Here is a 25,796-nt window from a genome sequence, read left to right as displayed (position 1 = left end):
CTGGGCGCAGGGCTTTACCAGGTTTCGAGCCGGCCCGGGTCACGGCTCTGCATACTGATGTCGCCGGAATAGCGCTGACACTGTGCTCAGCAGCCGCGACGTGGGGCGGACTCACCAGCTTACTGCCTCCAAAGGACACGAGCCTCGTGGAATTAGATTCTAAGCAAATGATGTGTTCGCCAGGGGAGTGGGAAGTGAAGTGGAACATTCCTTGTGGGCCATACAGCTTGGACAGTAATACCTAGGATGGAGGATTTCCACAGTGTAAGTTTATTGTTCTCTGTTGCCATTCTTAAAAACGAGTCTTTTCTGTACATCTAGTAAAAAGTGTGCCATTCCCAAAGAAGAAATCAAACATGAAAAATACCCAGGCTTCATAAAAATAAAAATAAAAATACAAATACAAACCACCGTACGATAGCCCTTGTTTGTGACCAGGTTGGCAACAATTTACAAGTGCCCAAGGACGTGTTGCCAAATACTGTTTTCGGAATTGAGCAACCTTACCGGAGAGCACTTTGGCACTCTGTGTTGATTATTAAAATGTGTGTAACCAGTGACCCAGCAGTTCTACCCACAGAAGTTTACACGTAGATAAAGTTTCCATAAAAAGGATATCCAGTGTGATGTTATTCATAGTAGAAACATTACATTAATTTTTTTTAAATCTTTATCTGAGGATATTTCCATTAGTTTTAGAGAGGAAGGGAAGGAGAGAGAGAAACATTGATGTGGGAGAGATATATCGATCAGTTGCCACCTGTATGTGCCCCAACAGGATCAAACCTGTAACCCAAGTATGTGCCCCCCCTGCCCCTCCCCCCCTCCCCGCACCTGGCCAAGGACATGAGGCTGTGCCTCCGCCCCCTGCCGGGCTGGGGGACCTGAGGCTGCCCCCCTGCCAGAGGGGCTTAATGGGGGTGGGGCCAGCCAGGTCTGGGTCTCACCCGATGGGGGTAGGGCTGGTGGGTCTGGGTCTCCTGCATTTTCAAAGTGTGTGCGGGTGGTGGGCGGGGACCTGACTCTGGGTCCCATGGCGCACCCCTGACAGGAGGGAGATTTTCATATACATGTTACTAATTTTCTTTCATTTCTGACACTTCTATTATAGAGAAAAGGGCAAATAGCAATATTAAAATGTTTCTTCTAATTAATTCCCTTTTAATGTGCATGGATTTTGTGCACCAGGCCACTAGTATATTACTAGAGTCTCAGTGCATGAAATTCATGCGTGGATAGAGTCCCTATACCCTGCCGGTGACCAGGGCTGATCTGGGCCTCCCTTCCCCTGGCTGCTGGCTGCTGGCTGCTGGCTGCTGGCTGGGGCTGGGGCCTACTTTCATTCCATGCTGCCCCCTGGTGGTCAGCATACGTCGTAGCGAGTGGCCAAACTCCAGGTCAGTATAACTCCTGAGAGGACAATTTGCATATTATCCTTTTATTATATAGGCTATCCATATCTCTATAGAAGGTGATCATCATATCCTGTGGTAGAGCAGTCTGTGTAGGATCCTCTTTTTGTAAAAAAGGCATCATTTATAAAAGAACGAATACATATATATGTTTCCACGTGCTTACAAGAGAATTGTAAAGAACACACCAAATTGTTGGGGACTTTGGTTTATTTATCTATTGTTTGGGATTTTAAAACAGGTATAGGACTTCTAGTCTGGCATAGAAGCAGTTTTGTCCTAACAGCGAGTAAAAAGCTGGACAGAAGGAAATCACTTCTTAGATCTGTCAGAGAATTGAGGTCACAGGGCAAACTGCTGCCTCCAAAACCGGAGAGAAGAACAAGGAAATACCAAGAATACAATTTGCCGGAGAAGAACCGCTGTGGGAACCAGTTCCGGGTTCCCTTCGCCCATTACGCCATGTGCAGCTTACCACCATCACGAGGCACGTTAAAAGCCAAGAGACACGGTGTGAAGAGACAGGATCACATTCAGACATGCTGGGATATTGGAGTGATCAGAACAGGAATTTAGAAAAACTATGACTAATGTGCTAAGGGCTCTAATGAAAAAAGTAGACACTATGCTAGAGCAGATGGCAGTGTGAGCAGAGAGGCGGAAGGCCGAAGGAGGAATCAGAAAGAAACTCGGGAGGTAAGGATTGCAGAGTGAAGAAGGCCTCCGACGGGCTCCTTAGGAGACGGGACACAGTGAGAAAGAGCCTCGGAGCTTGAGGATAGGTCCACAGGAACTTCCAAAACTGAAAGCCAAGAGAAATCAGAGGGACCATGGGACAGCTGCAGAAGGTGTAACACACAGTGGGAACCCCTGAGGGGGAAGAGAGGAACAGAAGAAACACGTAAAGCATCAGTGACCGAGAACTTCCTCCACAGTCATGTCTGTGCCAAGCCACAGAGCAGGAAGCGCAGAGAGCACCAAGCAGGATAGATGGCCAAACATGTTATGTTGAAACTGCAGATACTAAAGATACACTCATGAAAGAAACCAGAGGGGAAACCCTTAGCATCCATCAAGTAAGTAGAGAGAGGGGAGAGAGAGAGAGAGAGAGAGAGAGAGAGAGAGAGAGAGAGAGAGAAAACTGTGCCATCATAGAATTCTGTATCCTGCAAAAGTCTCCTTCAAAAGTGAAGGAGAAACAAAGATTTTCTCAGATAAACAAAAAATCGAGGGAATTTGTCACTGATAGACCTGCCAGGCAAGAGATGTTAATTAAGTTCTTCAGAGAAAAAGAAAACAAAACAGGTCAGAAACTTGGATCTACATAAAGAACAGAAGAGCATTAGAGGAGGAGTAAGTGAAAGTAAACTTTAACACTTAATTTTTCTTTATGATCTGACACATCACAGTTGTTCACAATAACAGCAGTACTGACTGTGCCAGTGAAATGAATGGCAGCAGTGGGAAGACGCCTTAGGGATAACGAGTGCTTGTAAGGCACTTGCTGTGAAGTGACAGGGTGTTGTTTGAAAGTGGCCTTGGACTAGTAGCAAATACATATTGCAAACCCTGGGGCAACCATTAAAAAAAATGTTTACAAAAAGAGTATAGCTGATGATTCTCTCTCACCATTGATGTTTCTGTCGCTCCCTCTCCCTTTCTCTCTGAAATCCATAAAAATATATGAAGCCTGGCTGATGTGATTCAGTGGTTGAACATTGACCTATGAGCCAGGAGATCACAGTTGGATTCCCAGTCAGGGCACATGCACGGGTTGTGAGCTCAATCCCCAGTGTGGGGCATGCCAGAGGTAGCCCATCAATGATTCTCTCTCATCACTGGTGTTTCTGTCTCTTTCTCCCACTCCCAAATCAATAAAAAATATTTTAAAAAATACTTTAAAAAAAAGAAACATCAATGAGAGCAGCTGCCTTTTGCACACCCGCAGTGGGGAACAAGCCCCCAATCCTAGAATGTGCCCTGACTGGGAATCAAACCAGTGACCCCTGCACTGGACAACCCTCAGTCCACTACTCCACCCCAGCCAGGCTTGATTGGGAGATTTTATTGAATAGGCGGCATTCAAAGGTCTGATTTTGCCGTGGATTTCTGATTTTAAATGAGTAACAGAGAACTCTTCTCTGAAAAAGCATTGTGACTGCTGGTTATCACATTCGGTGTCTGAGCTTCAGCTTCCTGTCTGCTTCAGGCTCTGCACAGTCTACTTCCAGGGCACAGTCAAGTCAGCACACACGCCGAATGCCTGCTGATTGGTGTGTTGGAAAAGACACACATACACGAGTTTAACTCTCATTGTTGCCACTTGCTGGTGGTGAGCTCGTGTCTGTCATGTAATCTCTCAGAACAACAGGTTTTCTTCCACAACATGGAATAGGAATATTGGACACGGAATAGTGAGAAATGGAGCACAGGAGACATGTATGTGTGGTACATATGCATTGCTGATGTGTTCTGCCCTGCATACGCATGTTATCCTATTAAGCTGTCAGTCACATGAATGGACACAACTCAGAGGACCCCAAACCCCCATTGTCCTGTGGGGGTGCCGATAGGTATCTTAAATGGGGATCTGATCTTATACGAAATGCTGAGACTAGAGCCATTTCTTCTTCTTTTTAAAAAATATATTATTATTGATTTCAGAGGAAGTGAAAGGGAAAGAGAGATAGAAACATCAATGATGAGAGAGAATAATTGGTTAGCTGCCCCCTGCACGCCCCACACTGGGGATCAAGCGCTTGATCGGAATTGAACCTGGGACCTTTCGGTCTGCAGGCCGACGTTCTATCCACTAAGCCAAACCATTAGGGTGTTGCCGTTTCTTATCATATTCCAAACGCAAGGGCCTTCCTGGAAAGGAGGCCTGAAGATGAAGAGTTTGGTCTCTCCTAGGCCAAGCAGAGGGCCGGGCATGCAGTAGGCCCACAGTGAGACGTGTTGGGTGTTTGCAGAATGAGCAGAACGTAGCTCCTCTCTCAGGCGGTTGTGTTGAGGAACAGACCTTCTGCCTTAATAACAGTAAACAGATTTTCCTGTGACAGTTTTCAGCCCAACTAGGATTCGGGTTCTGGTTTTAGTAACTCGGCGGAGACCGTTCCAGATTGCTCATGAAAGACTCCTTGGGAAAGAGCGAGAGACCTGGGCCCTGGGACCCTGACAAGGGCCACGGGAGGTGGAGTGCAGGGAGGACAGGAGACTGGAGGAGGGAGCGGGGCCCGTGGCCCTGCTAGGAGGGAGGTGCCCAGTGCGCCAAGAGAAGAACCTACCTCAGCAGGAACCACTGCCCACTCGTCCAGCTGGACTGGCGTCGCCAGCGACCGCCCCAGCCTCCACACAAGCAGGGTGTCACACGTCTGCCCTACGCCAGGCCCAGGTACCCCTCGTTTTCATGAGAAGAGGAACGTTGTCCTGCTTACACCGAGTTCCTCTCCGCGCAGGGAGGTGCCTGTTCCACCAGGCGGCGCTCCACACCGTCTGCTCCCTGTGAGCCATCACAGGACTAGGCAGTCACGTGGCAGCGGTGCTCACCGAGCAGGTCAGAGCACCTTGGGCTGGCTGGCCAGGGGTGGACGTCCTTCTATCCATCGTGCGGACGGAAAGTGGAGGGTCACGCAGACCAGTGTCCTGTCCAGGACTCAGCCGAGAGGCAGTCTGCACTGTACCTTGGCTCTGATTCCAACACCCGTCTGCTCCCCTTGGTCAGGAGGCCTCTCCTGGCCCTTTGCTAACTCCCAGAGAGGCCAGACAGGCCCAGAGGCTGCCGAGGAATGGGGGGCCTGGCCAGGCCCCGAGGGAGCTGCCCTGCCTGGCCCTCAGGGGAGGGGGTGTGTGTGGCCCCGGCAGAAGCATTGGGTCGCATTGTCCCCGTGGGTGCCCTCTGCCCAGCAGGCCCAGCCAGCACAACTCGGTTTGTGTTGTTTTTAAACTCTCTCTGTGCGGGCATCAGCTAGACGAGGCTGTGATAGCAGGCTCCCTCTGTGCCTGGTGCAGTGCCTGACTGAATGTTAGAAAGTGAAAATGCTGGTTGATGCGTGCTCACGCGGAGATTTTAAGCATTCCTGGGGATACGCGCCTGTGAGTTTTAGGGCCGGGAACACGGGAGTGACATGACGTGAGAGCGTCTTACCTCCTCGCTGTAGGTTGTGACGGTCACAAAGAGCCCCAGGCCGGGCGCCGATTCCAGGAAGTCCTGTCCAGCCACGTCCCATTGCTGCAGCTTGAAGGAGCCTGTTTCAGAGCATAAGACACGGCAGGTCACAGGGGAACCGGCAGGCCCGGCTACCGTGATCACCGCCACACGCCCGTGCTTTACAGCCGTGTACACACGTGGGTCACATGGCAGGGACGGAAAACCGGAATCTGTGGAAGGTTTGAGCCGTTGGTCCCGGTTGCTTGTCTACGGTGGTGTCGCCGCCCGGAGCCCGAGTTTCTGTGCAGCGAGGAGGGGACCAGTTCAGTCCTCTGCGGGCTCAGCGGGGCTGCAGGCAAGACGGCTACGAAGCTTCCGCCAGAGCCTGACCCGGCGTGGCCGTGCAGGGCCTCCTCCAGCACCTCCTCGAGTTCCGCCTCCGTGTCTCCCCGACCCCACTCACCCTGAGCTCTCCGCACCATCCCTTCTCCACGCATAGGTGTGTGCCTGCCCGAGGCTTTTGTCTCCACGGGCTCCTGCTGAGCTGGGGCTGCCGAAGGGCCCCCGCCTTCTCCCTCCGGACCCGATAAGCCTCCCGTGGCTCAGCTTCCCCCTCGGCCTCCAGAGGTGCGATTGCAGGAAGAGCTGGCTAACACCTATGTCCGCCGGGCACTGTTAGCATTTAACACTCACTGCCGTGTGCGTCCTCAAAGCGTGCTCTTAGGAAAGTGTTGGTACCCATGCATTCCTTCCTCCACCCCCCTGTGTGACACGTGTGTCACGGGCCGGGGCCTGCTCCCGGAGCTGAGGACGGGAGCAGAACGGACAGCGTCTGTCCGGGGAGCTTTCCCGCAGCAGTGACAGCGAGCAGACGGGCTCCCAGTGTCGGAGCGCTGGGCGGATGGGAGCAGGTCGCGGCCGCGGGCTAGGGACCCGAGGACGCTGTGGGGCGTCGGGGGGCTTGCTGGCCTCGAGCAGAGGCCTGAGAAGAGGGCGTAGAGATAGACAGTTTTATACTGTTTACACTTAGAAATGTCACATGAAAGTGATGTTTCTATCACACTCCGTGCTAATTGTGTGCCAAGCACCTTTCTAAGGAATTCACACATAATCTGAATTTTAACGACAACTTTATATAGTTAGGTATTATTTTTTAAAATCGATCTTTAGAAAGTGAGGAGAAGGGAGAAATAACGAAACATGGATTTGTTGTCCACTTATTTATTCCTTCTTTGGTTGGCTGTTGTATGTGCCCTGGCCAGGGACAGAACTCGAACTTACCGGTGTTTCAGGATGATGCTCTAACCGACCGAGCCACCCGCCAGGGCTGCGGGGCCTGTTCTTATGATGCTTTGCAGACGACGAAGCCACAGCACAGAAAAAGCCGTTTGCCAGAGGTCACATCCTGGCACGTGGCAGACTCGGGGTTCAGAGCCAGCAGCATGTGCCTTTTCCCTCAGCACCACGTGGCGCTGCCCCTCACACACACACACACACACACACACACATACACACCCGGCGAAAGGGCCGTCTGTGCAGCAGCACGTGCAGAGGTCCTGGGCAGGGGCGTGCTCGCTGTCTGAGAAACAGCCGATGGCCGGAGGGAGGTTAGCAGGGAGAGAATGCTTAGCAGGGAGATGGGTGACGGGAGAGCCGGGGCCAGACCAGGGAGGGCCTACAGGTCCGTTGTAGGGATCTGGGGAAGCTATTGGTTGGAGGAGTGAAAAGTGGTTTTCATTTTGAGATTTTATTGTGTGGAGAAAAGGAGGAGGAAGGGTCAGGAGTGGAAGCTGGAGGCTGTTGCAGTCCAGGTGGTGTGGACCAGGTGCTAGTGCGGGGGCTGTGCAGAATGCTGGAGTCTGTGTTACTGTCCCTGTTGTTCAAGCTGGGAGCCCAGTCTCAGAGAGAGAGTCACAGCCGCGAGCCGTCCAGGACCACGCTGCAGAGGCAGAATCACCACCAAAGTCACCCGCTGCGAAAGCCAGAGGTCTCCCGCGCACACGGCCTTGTGGGAGGCAAGCGGCCAGCCCTGACAGGGACCTGAGATGGGAGCCCTTCCCTCACGCAGCGGCAGGGGCGGCTCTGGAAGTGGGGACCCTGCAGGGCACCGAGAGAGCATGTCCTGGGTGGAGGCTGCAGCCTGCACCCTGAGCGACTGTGACCCTCGGGGTCTTTTGCATAGACCTGCCCTCCTCCCTTTAGAAGTCTGCTGACTGTATACGCTGCCGTTTTTAGAACGGTCCGCCTTAAGGTCTTTTAAGAAGTATCATAGATGGTTCTGGAAAAGATGGAGCAAGTCTATTCCACCTCTTCCTCCTGCTAATTACAACTGAGTGCTGGGCAGCTGGCAGCAAACTCTGCAAGATGGAAAAGCAAGCTCACTGACTCAGCATGACTCAGCAGTGCATTCAGTTTGTTTTTCCCACACTACACAGTCTCACCTGGGAGCCAGACCAGATTAGAGAGTCGGGGGGAAGGAAGTGAGAAAACCCACTCCCAATATGTCATCCTGGTCAAAGGATCCTGCAGGATGCAGCCCCTGCACGCCTACCTGCCCTGCCCCAGGTGGAAGCAATTGCTCTCCTCCCCCGGACACGTCTGATGTTGAGGCCCGCCCTGCACTGGAGGACTGTAAAGAGGCACCGTCCCACTTCAGCCCCAGAGCGCTGAGGGAGGGTCACAGAGGCGGGAGCTGGAGAAAGGGGCCCTGAAGACCTCGCCCGGCGTCCTGCACACACGTCTGAGCGGCCGGTGCCATAGCCACCCGGGCCCAGCGTGGCAGAGGCTCAGAGGGCCCACCTGCCCTGTGGAACGCTGCCGGGTGTTAGGTGGGCCGACGTGGAGCACGCGTGCAGAGTCTGAATGGGCCGGCTGCCTACTGAAACAGTAATTAGATGGAATTCAGAGTCACACATAACGCTCAAACTGTCCAGGATACGTTACATTACAGGGTTACTCTCCAAGCCAAGAACCAGGAAAGTCTCAATTTGAATGAGAAAAGATGGTTAGCAGACACCAACATCCTAATGACACAGATGTTGGAATTATCTGACAGAAATTCTAAACAGCCGTCATAAAAATGCATCAGCTAGAAGTTGGAACACCCTTTAAATGATAGAAAAATAGGAATTCTCAGCAAAAGAGTAGAAGGTATAAAAGAAAAAGTGGACACAGAATAGGAAAAATACAATATTCGACGCTGAAAACGTACCAGATAGACTCACTAAAAGACGGTAGACAAAAGAAAAAGAGTCAGTGATCTTGAAGTTGGGCCAAGAGAAGTAATGAAATCTGTTAAATGAAAAGGAACTGAGTGGGGGAGGGGGCTCATGGACCTGAACAAGGTCCGGGGGAGAAGTGCAGCCACGCCTCGGAGATGCCGCAGGTCAGGCAGACACGCCCGAAGTGCATGTGGCAGCGCACGAGTCCTGTGACCTCTGGTGTCCCAGCGCACGGGGAAGCGTGTGCACCGTACGGTGGTCCGGGTGTGACAGCACACGCCTAAAAACATGCATACTAATTAAAAATACTTCCACGCTAACAGCGCCGGCATCGTCTGAGCCTCCAGTGAGTTACAGTCTTTGCTGGTGGAGTCTGACCTTCAGTTTGTAAAAAATGCAACACCTGCAAAGCACAGTAAAGCAAACTGGAAGAAACGAAGGCTGGGAGCCCCAAATCTGTTCAGAGGAGGAAGCCCACAGATTGAAGAGGCGGAGTGAACTCGGGGCTTTACTGAGTAAGAGAACACGGCCACATGGTGGGAGGCTTCCGCGTGCGTGACCCCCCGGGCGCCTCTGCCCGTCTCTCCTGGCGTCCCGCACACACGTCTGAGCAGCCTGTGCGGTAGCCAGCCAGGCTCAGCGTGTCTTTTAGTCCCTTCCTGCAGCCCACACACCTGAGACGGCCCCCTGGCCTCCGGCGGGGACAGCATCTTTCCGCCACCTGGTGCTCACTGTGCAGCCCCCCTCTGCCTGCCTCCGGTGGGGTGCCCCTGTCTGCCGGTGGCTGCCCTCCCCTGCCCGGGACTTGGCTCCTGTCACTCCCACACTTGCCCACTCCGGGTCCTGCCCTTGTGCCAGCTCCTCTGTCGCCATCCCGTGTCTGTTCGCTGAGGCTGGTGCTGTGTCCTCCTCCGCGGGCTGCTGGGGCCTGGCCGTGAGCCCAGGGCAGCCTTTGGCTCGGGGTAGAAGCTTGGTAAGGATTTGTGGGGTGGTAGAAAGGCCCCCAGTACATGTTCAATACAGAGTTCTGAATGAATGTCAGTGGCCCATTGTCAGCACGCCAGTGTACTTGGCGCGCTGCCTGAGTAATCAGAACGAGAGGTGGTTTCTGTTCGCTCTCTCTCGCCATCCTCACCCAGCCCCAAGCCCCCCGCTGGGCCCCTGGTGGAAGGGGAGCTGGAGGGAGATGTCATGTTCCTCAGTTACCACCAGATGGCAGGAGAGAAGCATGCTGGGAGAGCTGGCCTTAGTGTGGGTGGAGCTGCCAGGGGACAGGACAGGGCAGGGCAGGGGCTTCTGGCTAGTCATGAGCACATGGGCAGAACATGGAACTGTGCCTCAGCCTCCCCATCTTGTAAAACCAAGATAGCGAAGGCAAGTATCTAGGGTATGAAGAGTGAGCTAAGTCCTGGCCTGGTAGCTGAGTGGTCAGAGTGTCGTCCCAGGGTGCCAAGGCTGTGGGTTTGATCCCTGGCCAGGGCATATACAAGAACCAACTGATGGCTGCACAGATAAGTGGAACAACAAGTCGATGTTCCTCTCCCTCTCCCCCCTCTCTCTCCTCTCTCTCTGAAATCAATAATCATTTTTAAAAAGTGATTTAATATTTGTCAGCTGCTTAACACAGGACTTGGCACATTGTAGGCTCTGTGCATGCCTTGATACGTGATTCTGGGCAGTTTTGTGGCTTTCACTGGGCAGTGTTTCTGTGAGCTCCCTGTAATGCTGGCACAATCGTCCCCACTGCCACAGAGCAGGCGGCCCAGGCCCTACGACTCCTCTGCAAACACCCGACAGCAAAAGGCTGAGCGAGTGACAAGGTCCCGAGTCCAGGGCCTTGTGCTCTCCCCGCAAAGCACGTTCCCCCAGCTCGGTACACAGCGAGCGGCCAGCCTCACTGCCAGGCACCCTTCCTCGGGGTCCCTTCAGTGGACACGGCTGAGAGCGGGGGCTGTGCAGACCCGTGACCCCAGGCACACTGATGCCTCCCCTGGCCTCCCCGGCGCAGTGACGCGCTGGCCAGGCTCTCATTCCTGTCCTGTGACCTGACGTGCTGTCCCTGACCCCTAGTCCTTGAGGCTGGAGCCATGGGCACTCGACTTAGTATCAGAAAAATAAAATGCATCCATTGTAGGAATTTTAGGAAGCAAAAAATCCCCGCCCTAGGAGTTTTCTGTGCTCAGTATGATCCTCCAGACCTTTTCCCTAGAAATAGAAATTATATATTTTATAAAAAATAAGCTGATGCTGCCCACTCAGAGTGGATCAGTGGTTAAGCATCAACCTATGCAACAGGAGGTCATGGTTGGATTCCTGGTCAGGGCACAGGCCCGGGTTGCTGGCTCGGTCCCCTAAGGGGTGTGCAGGAGGCAGCCGATCGATGGTTCTCTCTCATCACTGATGTTTTTATCTGTCCTTTTCCTTCCTCTCTGAAATCGGTAAAAAATGTATTTTAAAAAGAGGAGATGAGGCTGCACCTACTCTCGGTAACTTGGTTTTTCCACCCTATTTTGTGACCGTCTTTCTATCTCCTTAAACGTTCTTCTAGGCCTAAATTAGAGCAGCCATTTAATGTTTCCTGCTCCCTGATGCGTTCTGCTCTAGAGAAACAGCACACACCACCCTGGTTTGTGGCTGAGCGCAGAGTCCTATCTGGGATCTTTGAAAGGGAGCAACCAAGAGCAAATGCACTGGTTCATAATTCTAATTATTTTATTTTTCATGATCTCTGTGCTCCGTGGCACCACTCGATTGCTCTCAGTGCTGCCTTTTCTAAGGGACTAACAGCCTTATTTTTAAAAAACATGTGTGCAAGGACCAGCAAGTGGTTTCAGAACTCACCCAGCTGGCAGCCGGCACCTACACGAGGCCCCTCCAGAAGTGCCTGCCTGCTGCTCCTCTCCCTTTTCATTAAGACCGTCTGGCACGTGTTCTTAGAGAGCAGTGCTAAGAGAGCTCAGAGAAGCTCTATACAAACGCAGAATATTGTACATTTGACTTTGCACTTCTAAGCACATTCCCAAGCAACTGCGTTTGACCCCGGCGCCCTGGCCTGGGTGGCCCTCGGTCCCGCTGTTGCCCTCTCAGCTCCCGGGAAGGGAGTGCCCGTGTCTTCTCTGCTCTCAGGACGTGTTCTTCCCTTGGGGGAGGGACGTGAGCCGCAGTGGCAGCCACACCTGCTTCTCCGGGGAGGCCAGGTGACAGGGTCGGGGACAGAGTCCAAGGGGGCGGGGCCCGACGGTGATAAACACCTGCGGCCGGTCACCTCCTGCCAGGTGTCCTCCGGGCAGGTGCAGCTCCCGGTTACAGATAGGGAAACAGCTCAGAGTCACCGGCTACCGGGCAGCAGAGGCAGCTGCAAAGCACGTCGCGCCTCGATCCCAGATCGGTCTCTGTTCGCTGTGGGCCCCAGCTGCCCACGGGGGAGGCGGGCCGAGCTCATGTTCCCGGCCGGCCGGCTATTTTCAGTCCCAGGGAGCAAAGCCCACTCGGGAGGTTTGGTGCCGGCTCCGAGGGCTCTGGGCACGCCCGGCGTGCCTTTCGTGGGCGAGATCGGCCCTCGGGCTGTGAGGAGAGAAGCAGCAGCTGGCTGTGTTCCTCCCAGCCTCAGGGCCCCGCGGGCTCCCAGGAACCGTCTGTCTGTCCCTTTAGCGGCGATCTGAAAGTTAAACCTCAGGGCGGTCTGGATCGGCTTTCCTGAACCAAGTATGCTCACGACCGAGCGTGCACCAGGTGGACCCCGGGACGTCACCGTGGCGAAGGTGTTGTGCCGGGCCAGTGAGCTGGGAAGCGTGGAGCCCTTCCCGGCGCCGGCAGCACAGGTGCCGAGCTCCTGGCCCACAGCGTCAGGCGGTCCCCGCGGCCAGCCGGCGAACCGGCCAGGTCCTCGCTGAAGACACACACCGGGGACACAGCGCACAGCGAACAGGAAGCAAAGCTTTTTCACGAAAGGGGTTTAAAGAAACGTGTCAGAACTGTATTGTGAGACATGCTCTTCTGACACGTGGCACGTGTACACAGTGGGCTGCTGAGGAGCGGCCTGGCTGTGGCCACCGGACCGTGGTCACACGGGTGTGCTCAGATGCCTTCTAAAGGGGGCCCAGAGTCCCTTATCTCTGGGAGACGGGTTTTCTGCATGTCCCCGCACACCCACTCTCCTTCGCCCACATTTGCATGTCTTTCCTCTTTTCCTCTCATTCCTCCCTGAGTGAGGGTTTCATTGGGAAAGTGTTTTGTTTTTAGACCCAGTGGATCTGTCTTCTCCGGGAGCGCTGTCCACGTTCACGCAGCGCAGTGTCACAGGAGCCGGGCTTCCGCCTTCGTTCTTCTGTCTGTTTCCGTTTGTCCTGCTGACCCCTCTTTCCTGCCTTTCCCGCCCCCCGTTCTCTATTAGCATCTTACACCTCTGGGACTTGAGGGCCACGTTCTCTGTTAAAGAAAATGTGAGCAGGTGACCGGGCACATTGCCCAGTTGTCCCTGTGGTGACAGTGGACTTTGGAAGCTGAGTAAATAATTGCACGGGGTGCTGGGTCCAGAGGGGACAGCGGGGCGAGCAGACGGAGGCGGGGGCAGGCAGGGCAGAGGGGCAGCTGGAGGCAGCGAGGACCAGGAGGGGGTGGTCCCAATGTTCATGGGGGACAAGGACGAAGAGAGGCCCTGATTGGGGCGGAGGGGCGGCCAGACCGGGACCTGCTCCTGGCAGCGCAGACCCCCGCTGGCCTCGGCCTCCTGCCTCAGACCCTCCCGGGGTCAGGTGATGCTCGGGCGCCCTGCCAGCGAGCGTGCCCTGGGCCAAGTCCGCCCAGCTCGTGGCCTCAGGCAGTGGGCGAAGGGGAGGTAGGCTACTCCTGTTTCTCCTACTGCCCGCCACCCCTTCACGCAGGCTGAGAGGCTCCCGGTTCCTGGGACAGCGATCGCCCACCACTGGGCTTGCCCCGGGAGCTGGGCATCCCTGAGGTGAAGAGTCGGGGTCAGGGGAGTGTGCGGTTGAGTCCTGCGAGCCTTACCCCATTAATCCAGGCGTCATCACAACCAAATTAATGGTGGTTACTGTTATTTCATGCCGTTTACCCGTGAAGCAGAGAGGCCAGATCGCTTGCCTAAGGGCACGTAGCTGTCGGACGGCGGAGCTGGGACGCGAACCTGGCGACGCTCCGCAGTGCCAGCCCAGCCCATGCCCACCGTGCCGCGGCCACTGCGGGGCTCTGCCACCAGGGCCTCTGGGCCTGCTTTGCAGGCGACCCGTCCCCGAGGTCCGTCCCACACCGCAGCTGCCGCCTCTGCCCTGGCAGGTGCCAGGAGGGGCTTTGGCAGGATGGATCTTGGCGTTTGCAGTAGAACTCCCCCGTGTGGAGGCCAAGGACGCAGGAGGGCCTGACGCCACGCCCTGGAGTGACTGCACATACACACGCGTGACCAGCCCGGCAAAGAACGAGCGGTTCGCACCCCCTCTTTTCCTTTTCTGCATGGAGATCGGGGCGTTTGATGTTGAACGTTGAATACCCTGGGTTTCCTGTGCCACCCTGAGCCCTGCCACGTGCTTCCTCTCAGCAGGCCAGGGAGGCTTCGCGGGGCCGGGCGTACGGGTGGGATGGGCGCGAGCAGCCGTGCCCGAGGTGGTGGCAGGCTGCGTGGGCAGCCGGCCTGGGCAGCGGCCTCAGTCAGGCCCCTCGCCGCCCCACCCTGTGGGACGTGGGCATTCAGAGGACCCGTTAGCATCTGTTTTGTCTGTTTTCCCGGAGCTGCCCAGGGCCCTCGCGTGTCTTCGGAGAACGCAGCCATACCTAGCAGAATTGCTGGCATCAGTCTCTCACTGAAGGAAACATGACAACGGAAAAACAGATCAGGCTTGCACTCTGTGGTGCTGCCTCTGTGCTTCCTGTTTATGAATATGCCGGTCACTCTCAGACCCCCTCACGTTGGCTCCGCACGACCGCATAGACCATCTGGAGGAAACGCACGGCGTGGCGCGCTCTGCCCACAGTGCACGCTCGGGCCGGCGGCCACGGCACCCCACCTACCTGTGATCAGCGTGTCGCTGGGGATGTCTTCGATGATGCACTTCTCCTCTCGCTCCCCGGCGTGGAAGTAAAAGGCGGTGGAAAGGGGGAAACAGAAACGCAGCACAAACGCCAGCGCTCGCATTTCGGCTGCTTCAGCCACTCCCGGGGGTGCTTGTTTGAGACGGATCGGTCTCAGGTGCGCTGCTCAGGGAGTGTTTGTGCTTCCTCCGACACGTGTGTGCATCGATTGCCGTGAGAAGCGACATGTGCTGGCTTCCCTGGGGCGGGCGATGGCAGCCCGGCCCAGGGAACAAGGCGTCTGTGCCCGGCTTCCCAGCCCGATGCCATCACCGCCTGCCCGCCTGTGTGTGATGGCTTCAGCGTTCTAACGGACGAAGGACCACGTGGGCCAGGGGAACCGAGCGCCACGCCCGCAGCTGCCCGGGGACCACGCCCGCGGGCCGTTTCCGGGGGTCAGAGCGGAGAGGAGGGTCCAGCGGAGGGAGCCGGCGGAACGTGCCAGAGGAACAGCCGGCTGCTGAGGCGAGATGTGCTGCACTCCGAGGCCATGCCCTGGACAAGGCGCCCGAGTCCGTTTCCTTCTTTTAAAGAAACGTGTTAAAATCGCCCGTGCGATCCGTCAGGTCCTTTCCGTTCTGGCATCCAGTGTATTTCCTGAGCTTTAATTTTTTAAATTATTTTTTCTTTTAGTTTAAGTTAAACTTTTTAATCCTTGTATACTTCTAGACCCCCAGAAAGTGGCAGAGAGTGCTGAAACCGGTTTGGCTCAGTGGTAGAGCGTCGGTCTGCGGACTGAAAGGTCCTGGGTTCAATTCCGGTCAAGCGCATGTACATTAGTTGCAGGCACATCCCCAGTGGGGGGGGGGGGGTGCAAGAGGCAGCTGGTCAATGTTTCTCTCTCATAGACGTTTCTAGCTCTCTATCCCTCTCTCCTCCTCTCTGTAAAAAATCAATAAAATATATTTAAAACAAACAAAAAAAAAAGAGTGCAGAGAGGCCCCCTGTGCCCATCGCCCAGCCCCGCCCAGTGGTGACATTCGCATAACTGCATTGTGGGACCGAACCGGACGCTGGTTTCAAAGTCTTTCTGAGCATCTTTACAAAAGGCCTTTGTCTGCTAGATCTGCCATTAGAGCTTTTTCACGGGCAACTTCGTTGACTTAGTCTTTTCCTTTGAACCGGCCGTACCTTCCTATTTCTCTGTAGCCCGTGATCATTTGTTGGGCACCAGCTGTTTGGATGGACTCTCGTGGTAACTCTGGAAACCACATCCTCCCCTTCCCAGGGTGCTGTCTGTTACTACTGTTCCAGTGCTGTAGGCTGTCTCTGTCAAGGCCTCCGGAGGATGGCCTTAAGGTCCCCTCAGTCTCTCCTGAGACGTCCCCCAGCATGCCCAGTCACTCTCGCTTTCCCTGTGTGCACAGCTGTTTTAATACCTTCTCCTCCTGTTTGGCTCTGAAAGGGGAAAAAGTGAAAAATTAAGGGGGAGGGGACAGAAAAGGAGACCAGCTCTTTAAATCTCCTGCAAGCCGCTTCCCCTGGAGAGGGCGGGGCTTGTAAAACACCCCCCCCCCCCCCGCGCTTCCTCCCCCCATCGCTGTGATCAGAAGCACCAGTCACCAGTCTGTGCACAGATCCCTGGCCGACAAGGCCCTGTTGCCCACCTGGTCCCTGCAGGCTGCACGTAGGCTGCTCCAGGAGCAGGCACAGCCGCCCGGCCCTGGCTGGAGTCCGGACGGGCAGCTGCTCCTGTGCTAAGAGATGATGTTGAGCAAAATAAACACGCTGTGCTGTCCACGTCTTCCCCGCGTGGCTGGCCGTCCTCAGACTCCATGCTCCAGGGCATTGCGTCGGACCGATTCTGGTGGTGGCCCGGGTGGACCGCGCCTCCTGCTCCCTGGGCCCGGCCTTGGGCTCCTTCGGTACAACTAAGACGCCGGGTGAAGGGTGTTTGTTCCCACGCTGTCTCTGCGTTGCTTTTCCAGGGCAGAGGGGTGCTTTGTGCCGCTCCTCCAGGAGCTCCTTCCCGGCGGGGGCCTGGTGTGAGCTCGGGTTTTCTTCACGGGAGAGCGTGCGCTCCATCCTGGGAGCGGTGCTGCCTCGCCGCTCCGGCTGACAGTTCCTCTCAGCACGCAGACAGCGGCGTTGGCTGCCTCTGACCCTGTGGCTGCTGCTGGAAAATGCTGTCGCTCCAGCAGACATGCCTTCATGGTGGTCGGCCCCCGCTCCAGGCCTTTGAAGGCCGTCTCCTGTGTTGGTGGGGCACGGGCGTGGTGGCTTTTCTCTGTCCTGTTTGAGATCTATTAGCTTTCTTGTTGTAAAGATACCTTTTTAAAAAAAGTTTTATTGTTTAAGGTGTTACAAATAGTAGTACATATGTCTCTTTTCCCCCCACTGACCTCCCCCGCCTCCCCTCCGCACTGCCCTCGTCCCCCCTCGCCCAGTGTCTTGCGTCTGTTGGCTGTGCTTATATGCATGCACACAAGTCCTTCGGTTGATCTCTTACCTCCCCAAACCCTCCACTATCTTCCCGCTGTAGTTTCATAGTCTGTTTGATACTTCTTGGCCTCTATCTGTTTTCGTTCAACAGTTTGTAATGTTCTTTATGATCCATAAATGAGTGAGATCAAGTGGTGTTCATCTTTCACTGACTGGCTTATTTCACTTAGCATAATGCTCTCCAGATGCTGTTGCTATGTTAGCTTTCTCCGCTACCACTGATATATCCTCAGAGTGTCAGGAGTAAGGCTTCCCATCTTATCTTCCGTATCTTCTGGAAGTTTCCTGCCTCTTTGCCTCCTCTGTGATGCATTCTGGGGAATGTCCCAGTAATGCCTTCCAGATCCCTAGCTCCTCCTCCATCTGTGCCTGGATCGGCTCTTTAACCCACTGACCGAGGCCTGGCGGCCCACACCGTCTTTTCTTTCCAGAGGTAGCTGTTCCTTTACAGGCGTCTCCAAACTGCGGCCCGCGGGCCACATGCGCCCGCAGAGGAGTCTGATCCGGCCCGCCAGGTTTTGGGGGCAGTGAGCGCAGCCGAGGTGTTACAGTAGGAATTAGTAGTTCATATAGTCCGGCCCTCCAGCTCTCTGAGGGACCGTGATCTGGCCCCCACTTTAAAAAGTTTGAGGACGCCTGCTTTATAATCATCCCTGTTGATTGGTCATTTCTGTTGTAGCTGCTGTGTTCTAGTTCTAATCATTTCATTATCTTGGCTCTCAGAATCTATTGGGAGTTTTTTCTGTTTACTTTCTATCAATTATAGTGACTTGCTTTTTGGTTTAACTGGGGCTTTTGGGGGGCACTCATGGCCTGAGACCCCACTGGGAGTTGGGGAAGCTTCCTGCAGAGAGAATCCATCTGCTCTTCCCTGGTGTCGAGGGACACCGCTGCTGGGAGGGCCGTTGAGCAGGAGAGCGCCAGGCTGTCTTCTGGACTCTGCTCTGGCCCACGCTCAGCAGCAGCCCCTGGGGCCCTGCCCTTCCAGCTGCTCACATAGTTGGCCTGACCCCAGTGCCTCTGCTCCAGGCCCAGTTAATGCTTTTGTTTGCTTATTTGTGAAAGTGGGAGGAAGTGAGAGCTCTCCCGACCTCTTATGGAATGTCAGTGTCTCAGATGGTGTTTCCGCCCTGGGTTAGGGTCCAGCAGAGTGTGTAGCGGTGGTGGAGGGGGTGGGAGGTCCTTTCAGAGCGCTGGGCAGACCCAGTGCCCAAGGCAGCCTCTGGGTTATGCCATCCACACGTCCTTTTCTGTGGTCTTAGTGGAGTGTGGACAGACGTGGGGTTAGATGTGAGTGTTCAGTCCACCATCTCTGCCAGGACACCCCTCCCATCACTTCTCAATGTTCCACCCCTACCTTCTTACCCCCAATGCCACCAGCTGATCCGCCCTGCCCTGGCCACGTGCTTGGTGTTGCTGAGCACGGAGGACCATTGCCATGACCCTCCCTTCCTCCTGTATTTAACACTGCACATCACTTCTGCCTCCTCCTCAACGTGCCAGCTCTGGGTCCCACCCCTGCTGGGCCAGCCGGCAGCCCCTCGAAGCCCAGGGCACACATTCCCAGCCTGTGCGAGAGACCTGCAGGTATCACAGTAGATGCTGGGACAACCACATTTGGCCAGTGCATGGTAGCACCCTGAACCCACCTGTGCCTCAGAGTGTAGCTGTCCTCCTCATTCCCTCACTCTCCCTGGGCTGACCCAGGCAGCCAAAACCTTCCAGTACTGAATGTTGTGACTAGGGTCAACACCACCACCATCATCTTCACCACCATCACATCATCACCATCATCACCACCACTGTCACGGTCATCAACACATTGTCACTGTTATCCTCACCACCACCATCACCATTATCATCACTGTCACCATCATCATCACCATCACCATTATCACCACCATCATCACTACCACTGTCGTCGTCATCGTTTTCAGCACCATCACCACCATCATCACCATCATCATCATCATAACCAGCATTCCTACTATCATCATCACCGTCACCACCATCACCGTCACCACCACCACCATCATCACTACTATCCACCAGCACCAGCACCATCGTCACCACTCTTCTCCAGAGCTGAGCACAGTGTAACGCAAGATTCCTTTACTGTTTACTTCCATCCTCTGCCTCCAAATCTCCGTGCCTGAACAGGACAAAGGTTGTATCTAAGTTGGCCGCAGGCTCAAGGCACTCTCCAGGGGGCGGCCTCAGTGTGTTAGCTCCAGGCAGCATCTGCGAAGGTGCCTCCATCTTGTCACACGTTTTGGGGTCTGGAGCATCTGACATGAGCAGGAAAAGTTCTGCCCCAAATGACACCTGTCACTTGTCCCCCTGCCCCGGAAGGAGGGGAGGCAACACGGTGTCGACGGCTTTGTACCGCTCTGTCTGCCCCACCTGCAGTGTGCTTTTGGGACTGCACACGCCCTGTATAGAGTCCATGGTCCTGGGAGACCTGCCTGCCGGCCGGTCGGTCTGTCACATATAGTCTGTCAAGTCTGTGCTTGGTTGTGTGGAACGCTCTCAAGTTCGCTCTCTGGCTGCATAACACAGTCATGTGCTCAATCGCGTTCTCCCCGTGACAATCCCGCGCCTAGCACGGTGGGTCTGACTGCAGTTTGCTGTTCCCTCTTTAGGGGGCCCTGCTGACTCCTGTGTGTCCGTGCGTTCCGACTGTGAACTCAGGTTACAGCGGGGATTCTGTGAGTCCCGAGTGCACGGCAGGGTCTCCGGGGAGGACTTGTGCTCAGGCCTCAGGAGCCTCAGGGCGGCACCAGCCCAGGAACTTTCAAGCAAGACTCTTAGCGGGTGTTCAGCTCCTGCCTGCGTGCGTGAGCAGGGCTGCCGTTCAGGGATTTTCAGGGACAGGTTTCTTCTCTGCAGAGCCACGTGCAAGAGAGGCCGAGCCCTCGCGGGCCAGCTGTTTGCTCGCTCTTCGCTCGGCGGAGAGGGTGCTGTGAGATGGGAGCCTCGGACAGCCCAGGCCAGCGGGGCGTCCAGGGCGGAGTCTGGCTCCTGCGTGTGCTGTGCTTTCCCAGCGGCTGCTGGCTGTTTGGGCCTTGGAGGAATTCTGTGCTTCTGCCGCTTGGTCAGGGCATTACTTTTTTTTAATTTTTAATATATTTTATTGATTTTTTACAGAGAGGAAGGGAGAGAGATAGAGAGCTAGAAACGTCGATGAGAGAGGAACATCGACCAGCTGCCTCTTGCACACCCCCCACTGGGGATGTGCCCGCGACCAACATACATGCCCCTGACCGGAATCGAACCTGGGACCTTTCGTTCCGCAGATCGACGCTCTACCACTGAGCCAAACCGGTTTCGGCGGGGCATTACTTTTTATAATAAAAGGGTGTCTCATTTTGTCTGTATCTTATGTGCTCCTTGTCAGACTCCTGCAAAACAGACGAGGAGAGTGGAGTCTCTGCTCATTTAACAAGCATTTGCCGTGTCTGCCACGTGCCCAAGCGGTGCTGTGTGACTGTCAGCAAGTGGGTGCCCTTCACCCCAAACCGTTCGCCAGGAGCCTGCAAGGCCAGCTCCTAGGGGCAAGGGTGCCCGTGCGCAGGCACCCAGCACGAGGCCTGGGGAGCGCTGTCAGGAAGCGTCTCTGAGGGGAGCCCCAAGATTATATGCCCAGAACATTCCGCAGAACAGTGCCTCCCTCAGGGACACTGCCAGTCTGTTAGCAGCACTTCAGGCGTGAGCGCGTGTTTAAGGCACTTGCTGGGCCTTCACCCGCCCTCCCCCCAAACCCCAGGCCTTCAGCAAAATGGTCACAGGCAGCTGCTTTCCCTCCTTCTGCCCCAAGGCCGAGGGTCAAGGTGACCTTTGGGGATCGGAATCCGGAGAGAGGAATGGGGCCAAGGAGGGGGTGTCTGCCGAGGATGGAAGGGCGCTGAGGTCGAGTTTGCAGGAAGGCCTGTCAGGGAGGGGAAGGGGCATCTCCCGGCCAGGAACTGGCTGTGTCAAGGGGGAGCTGAGCCCCCGTTCCTGAGAGGGCCAGCAATATGGCCCCTGGGTCCTGGAAGGCATAAGGGGGCCTCCCTGGGGGGGGCCCTCTCCAACCCCTGGCTGCAGGGTGGGTGAGAGAGGAACCCAAGCAGGAAGAATAAAGGCCTGAAAGTGTCTCCATCTCCCGCTGTCCTCTGAGGCCCAGCCCAGCCTCCACTCCGCTCCCTGGGGTGTCCCTGAGGGGTCCATGCTGGTAGCACAAGGTTTCGAACCCCCAACCTCAGACAAGGGCCAGGGCAGGCAAGCGGTGAGCCGTCAGGGCCATCTCTGAGGTGGGGGCCTGGGGAGGGGACTGCAGATGTGCAGGGAGCCTGGCACCATGATTTCATGTTCTCACGCTGTGTGCTCTTCAAGGAAGTCTGGGGGAGACCCTGCTCCGGGGCAGGTGGGCGGCCCTCGTCTGCCCTCGTGCAGTGCCCGCCAGGCGATGGCCACCAATGTCAGGAATCATAGTCTTTATTCAAGTGCAAGATCAGTCATGTGACAATGCCAGGTGAGATACCCCAGCCTGACCCCTTTTTATCTTCTATGGCGTCACTGCTTGGATGCCAGGAGCAGCCAGTGCCCGGGCAGCCTTGCTCTGAGGAGCAGACATGGTGAGGGCTCCTGTGCCAGCGGTGCCCGGGCACCAGGACCGAGGTATTTCACAGCCAGCTCGTGCGGCTCGCGCTCCTGGGCCGGGGCGGGTGGCTGTCCTGCAGGGCACCCAGCCAGGCATTGGGCACGGAGGACCACAGCCGCACGGTGGCGTACGCGCCGGACGTGGGTTAGAGCAGACGTGTGCGTCTCCACACGAGCGGACCTTAGGACGTGGGGCCACAGCCACGAGGGGGACTTGCAGGAAGGAGACGCCTGCTCCGATGCCCCTCCAGCCCGCGGGCGCTGTGCAGAGCGGCCGGTCCGCAGTGCGGCTCAGGTGACGCTGCGGGGCGGCCAGCCTGGCTCAGGGCTCACACACAGTTGTCAGGGACGCACTGGGCCTCCTCTTCCAGCGCAGGGCAGGGTGCCCCGTGGTTGGCCGGCTGCACGCGGACATAGCGCGTCCGGATCCTGGCTCCCATCTTCCTGCACAGGCCCTCGCACAGCCCCCAGGACGACCAGAGGGAGACCTCGCAGTCCAGCGGCGTCTCTGGAGCTGGACCAAGCACAGAGGGCCGTGAGCGCGGGGAGGAGGAGCTGGTGGCAGAAGGGCACCCCGGGGTGGTCGCCCGTGAGCCCAGCTCCAGACCGCGGAGTGGAGAGGAAGTGCCTTCGCAGTGTGGCTCAGTCCGTGACAGGAAAGGCCGCCCCCCTCCTGAGGGACCACGGAGACGACCTGGCTTCATGCTCCTCCCACAGGCAGCAGGGGCCCACATTCCTGGGGAGGGGGCCCTGCTGTGAGCCCAGTCACTGACCCGCTCAGAGCTGGCCGAGACCATGGCCCCGCACTCAACAGGCCTGACACAGGATCTGCCCCCTTGGGCAGGCCACCTCCACGTCTGCCGTGGAGGCACCGAGGGGTCCGCTTAGTGACGCCCTTCCCGTCTGCCGTCTTCTGGGGGACTGGGCCTCCCTCCCGCCTCCTTTCGGCTGCACTTACCAATGTAGGTAAGTTTAGAGCTTGAATCAACCAATTACCACGTCTCCCAGAATTCTAGTCATCCTCACAGAATGCTCTGAACCGCCAAACCCCAAGTTGTCCTGCCCCAAATGCTTGGAACCCCCAAAACCCCATCTTCTCGCAGCACCTGCTGTGAACCACCAGGACCCCGGAGGTTTGTGCTGAAACCTGAGCTCGGGGCCCTGGGCTGTCTGAGCATCGGTGGCCTCTCCCTGGTGTGACTCCCTCCCTGCCCCTGGTGTTGCTGGGGTCCTGGCCCAGCCTGGTGGTGGGCAATCCCCCCCAAAGCCTGGCTTAGAATGGGGTGCCCTCCATGGCAGGTTGGAGTGCTGCAGGGGAGCACCATGGGGGTGGACGACGTGACCTGGCCCCTGGACCGTCACTCCCTGTGGGGTCACGTGGGCGGCTGGCCTCCGGAGAGTGAGGGGTGTGAGAGGGTGTTATTGCCACGTCAGACAGTCCCTCTTGGGACAGCGCTTCAGGGTTACTCTTGGGTGAGAGGTGAAGCCGGTGCAGGGCTGGGCGTCGCGCTGCCGTTGCCGTGAAAGCTGAGCTCAGCCCGTGTGACCCGCTCACCGAGGGGTTCTCGGCCCCCGGCGCCAGAGGTGGCGTGGCGGCTCCCGCGGGCCTGAGGGCAGGGAGGGCGGTAGTGGAGGAGGGACTGGGCTTACCCGAGAGACCGTCCCCGATCTCGTTGCCCCTGCCGGCCAGGTCGATGGCGGGAGGCACGAAGGCCCTGGGGCTCTGCCGGAGACGCACCAGGGTCACCCTGGCGATGGGGGGCAGGGCCTTCAGCCGCGGGTAGTAGAAGGAGTTTGCCGGGTGGCTGGGAGAGGAGGAGGTGATCTGGGGAGACAGGAGAAGGGCTGTCAGCTCGGCCGGAGGCCCAGAAGCCCACCTGCACCTGCTGTGTGCTTGGCCCAGGTGGGAGCCACAGGGCAGCGTGGACACCCCCCCCCCCCGGCCTTCGCGGCCCATCGGGGCGCCTGGCTCATGGTCCGGGCCCCCACCTCGTTACCCACCCCCATCCTGCACACCCCTGTTCACCGTGACCCTACGGACAGGATGCTGTCCCAACAAGAGACAAAGCTGGGAAACAGGAGCTGCCCGAGTGGCCAGCGCTGTGACCGCCTCCCGTCCCTCACCTCGGTCACCGTGTCTTGCGGGATGGTCGCGAAGTTGGGGGAGGAGAAGGTGAAGCCGCTGTCTGTCCCCGCGTCATGTGGGAAAAGGTCCACGGTGACCTGCTCCCTCCAGCGGTTCCCGTCACACAGGTCCAGGCTGTCGACGCCCACAAACCAGTCGGGGCTGGGGACAATCCGGACCACAAAGGACACCTGCGGGGGCGGGGGCAGGGCTCAGCCGGGTAGCCGCCACGCCCACGCCCACGCCTCTGCCCTCCTGCCCACCACCTGCACCTACCAGTGAGTGCCGGGCGTGCACCTCGAACTCCGCGGAGGTGTGCCCCACGCCGCTGGGCACGGCGGGGGCCGAGAACACCTCGTGCACGCTCTGGAGCTCCTCGCCGGCCGCCTCGATCTCCTTCATCAGGGCCCAGGCCTCGCCCCGCTCCGCGAAGTCCCGCAGCCCGTTGCTGGCGTACTGGTTCTCCCGCCACATGCTGTAGTCGGAGCTGTGCGCTGCCCCTGTGGGCCCGATGCTGCGTGAGCAGCCGCCCCACGTGAGCGCACCCCCCGTTCCCCGCCCCCCCCCATTACATGGGGACACCCTGGAGCCTCGTGCTGCCCGGAGACACTGCCGGTGACCAGCTCAGTGGCCGTCCTGCCTCCCACCCGGAGCCCGGCCATCACCGGCCAGCATGCAGTCGGCGTCCGGCAAACACAGCCGGCACCGAAGGGAGTTGGATTGGAGTGCCCCCAAACCGCGAGGGGTGGTGCCGCTGCCAGGTGCCGTCCCCCTCCGTGGACGTGCCAGGCAGGGGCAGGGCTGCGCTTACCCAGCAGGGAAGACCATTGTGCGGGCGGCCGGAACAGTGGGTACTGCTTGGGAAAGGCCGTCTGGCTCCACTTGCCCGTGAAGGTGATGCGGTACTTGGCCAGGGGCCGGGCCGTGCACACGGAGTCTCCCCGCAGCGGCTGGCCGGCTGTGGTGCCAAGTGTGGCCAGGAGGAGAGCCCAGAGGGCCCTGCCCTGGGCGGCGGCCGGGGTCCGGGTGTCCATCACCTAGAAGAGGGGTGAGCTCCACCGGCTGCACAGCTGGGCCCCAGGCACCCTCTGTGTGCCAGCCCAGACAGGGACTCGGACGGCCTGAGCCGCCCCCCCTGCTCCGCCTCTGCTCCGCTCCGGCTGGGCCTGGCCCCATTCTGGAGGGTGGAAGCTGGATGTGCAGGTGTGTGTCTAGGAGCCTAGGGTGCCCGGCAGGTGTGGGGTCCTGGCGCCCAGGCGTGGTATCCCCAGTTACACACTTCTGGTGTTGCCGTCCGAGGGAACCCCGAACCTGGGGGTCAGCCTTTGGCCTCACTGTGCCAGCCCGGGCCTCCCTCCGGCGTGCTGCGGGTTTCTGTCGGGTGGGGAATGCCGCGAGGCCGGTGACTTAGGGGTTGGGGTGGGAGGCGCACCCGAGGTACTCACCCAGAGGAGCAGCAGGAAGGCAGGCAGCTGGGCTGTGGCCTGGGATGGTCCCCACAAGAGCCCAGCGCTCCAATTTGTGCTGAGGGTGGCACCGGGCTGGCCAGCGGGCCCGGGTCCCCCCTGCGGCCGGCGGAGCGCAGAGGAGAAAGGGACTGTGTGTGCCCCGCAGCTGCCCTGGCCGCCGGCTCTGAGGCTGAGAGGCTGCTCCCGCGCTGAGGTCACTCTGCTCCGGTCGGGTGCCTGCCAGTTGCCGCACCCCTTTCTTTGTCTTCCCCTCCC

At 57.5% G+C, this 25,796-nt stretch overlaps 2 protein-coding genes across 5 annotated transcripts in view; both read right to left on the bottom strand.

The window, feature by feature from the left end:
- LOC118707144 (transmembrane emp24 domain-containing protein 11) overlaps positions 1-15,151 on the bottom strand; it is a 17,428-nt gene extending 2,277 nt beyond the window's left edge. The window contains exons 1-3 of one of the 2 annotated variants that reach the window (XM_036417073.2): positions 14,805-15,142; positions 5,560-5,660; positions 116-241 (exon numbers count right to left, since the gene is read on the bottom strand). In XM_036417073.2, coding sequence (XP_036272966.1) covers positions 116-241; positions 5,560-5,660; positions 14,805-14,928 — 351 coding nt within the window. In that variant the 5' untranslated portion in view covers positions 14,929-15,142. Of the gene's footprint in view, positions 1-115; positions 242-5,559; positions 5,661-14,804 lie in introns of both variants that reach the window. The other variant, XM_045573965.1, reaches the window with a different exon arrangement.
- Positions 7,897-25,796, bottom strand: SPON2 (spondin 2). 3 transcript variants are annotated; one of them, XM_045573962.1, is made up of 7 exons: positions 25,518-25,796; positions 24,884-25,109; positions 24,349-24,572; positions 24,072-24,263; positions 23,598-23,772; positions 22,248-22,461; positions 7,897-7,906 (listed from the first exon to the last, which is right to left on the bottom strand). In XM_045573962.1, the coding sequence occupies exons 2-6, from the start codon at positions 25,104-25,106 to the stop codon at positions 22,277-22,279; spliced, it is 999 nt and encodes a 332-aa protein (XP_045429918.1). In that variant the 5' UTR covers positions 25,107-25,109; positions 25,518-25,796; the 3' UTR covers positions 7,897-7,906; positions 22,248-22,276. The 3 variants fall into 3 exon arrangements, with proteins under 3 accessions (XP_045429918.1, XP_036272965.1, XP_045429917.1); XM_036417072.2 differs by lacking the exon at positions 7,897-7,906 and adding an exon at positions 11,801-11,810; XM_045573961.1 differs by lacking the exon at positions 7,897-7,906 and having other exon boundaries at positions 21,767-22,461.

The sequence above is a fragment of the Pipistrellus kuhlii genome, unplaced genomic scaffold (genome assembly GCF_014108245.1).
Source record: "Pipistrellus kuhlii isolate mPipKuh1 unplaced genomic scaffold, mPipKuh1.p scaffold_m20_p_58, whole genome shotgun sequence".
NCBI lineage: Eukaryota > Metazoa > Chordata > Mammalia > Chiroptera > Vespertilionidae > Pipistrellus > Pipistrellus kuhlii.
Note: the sequence above shows the minus strand (reverse complement) of the source record. Positions and strands in the feature narration are given on the sequence as shown.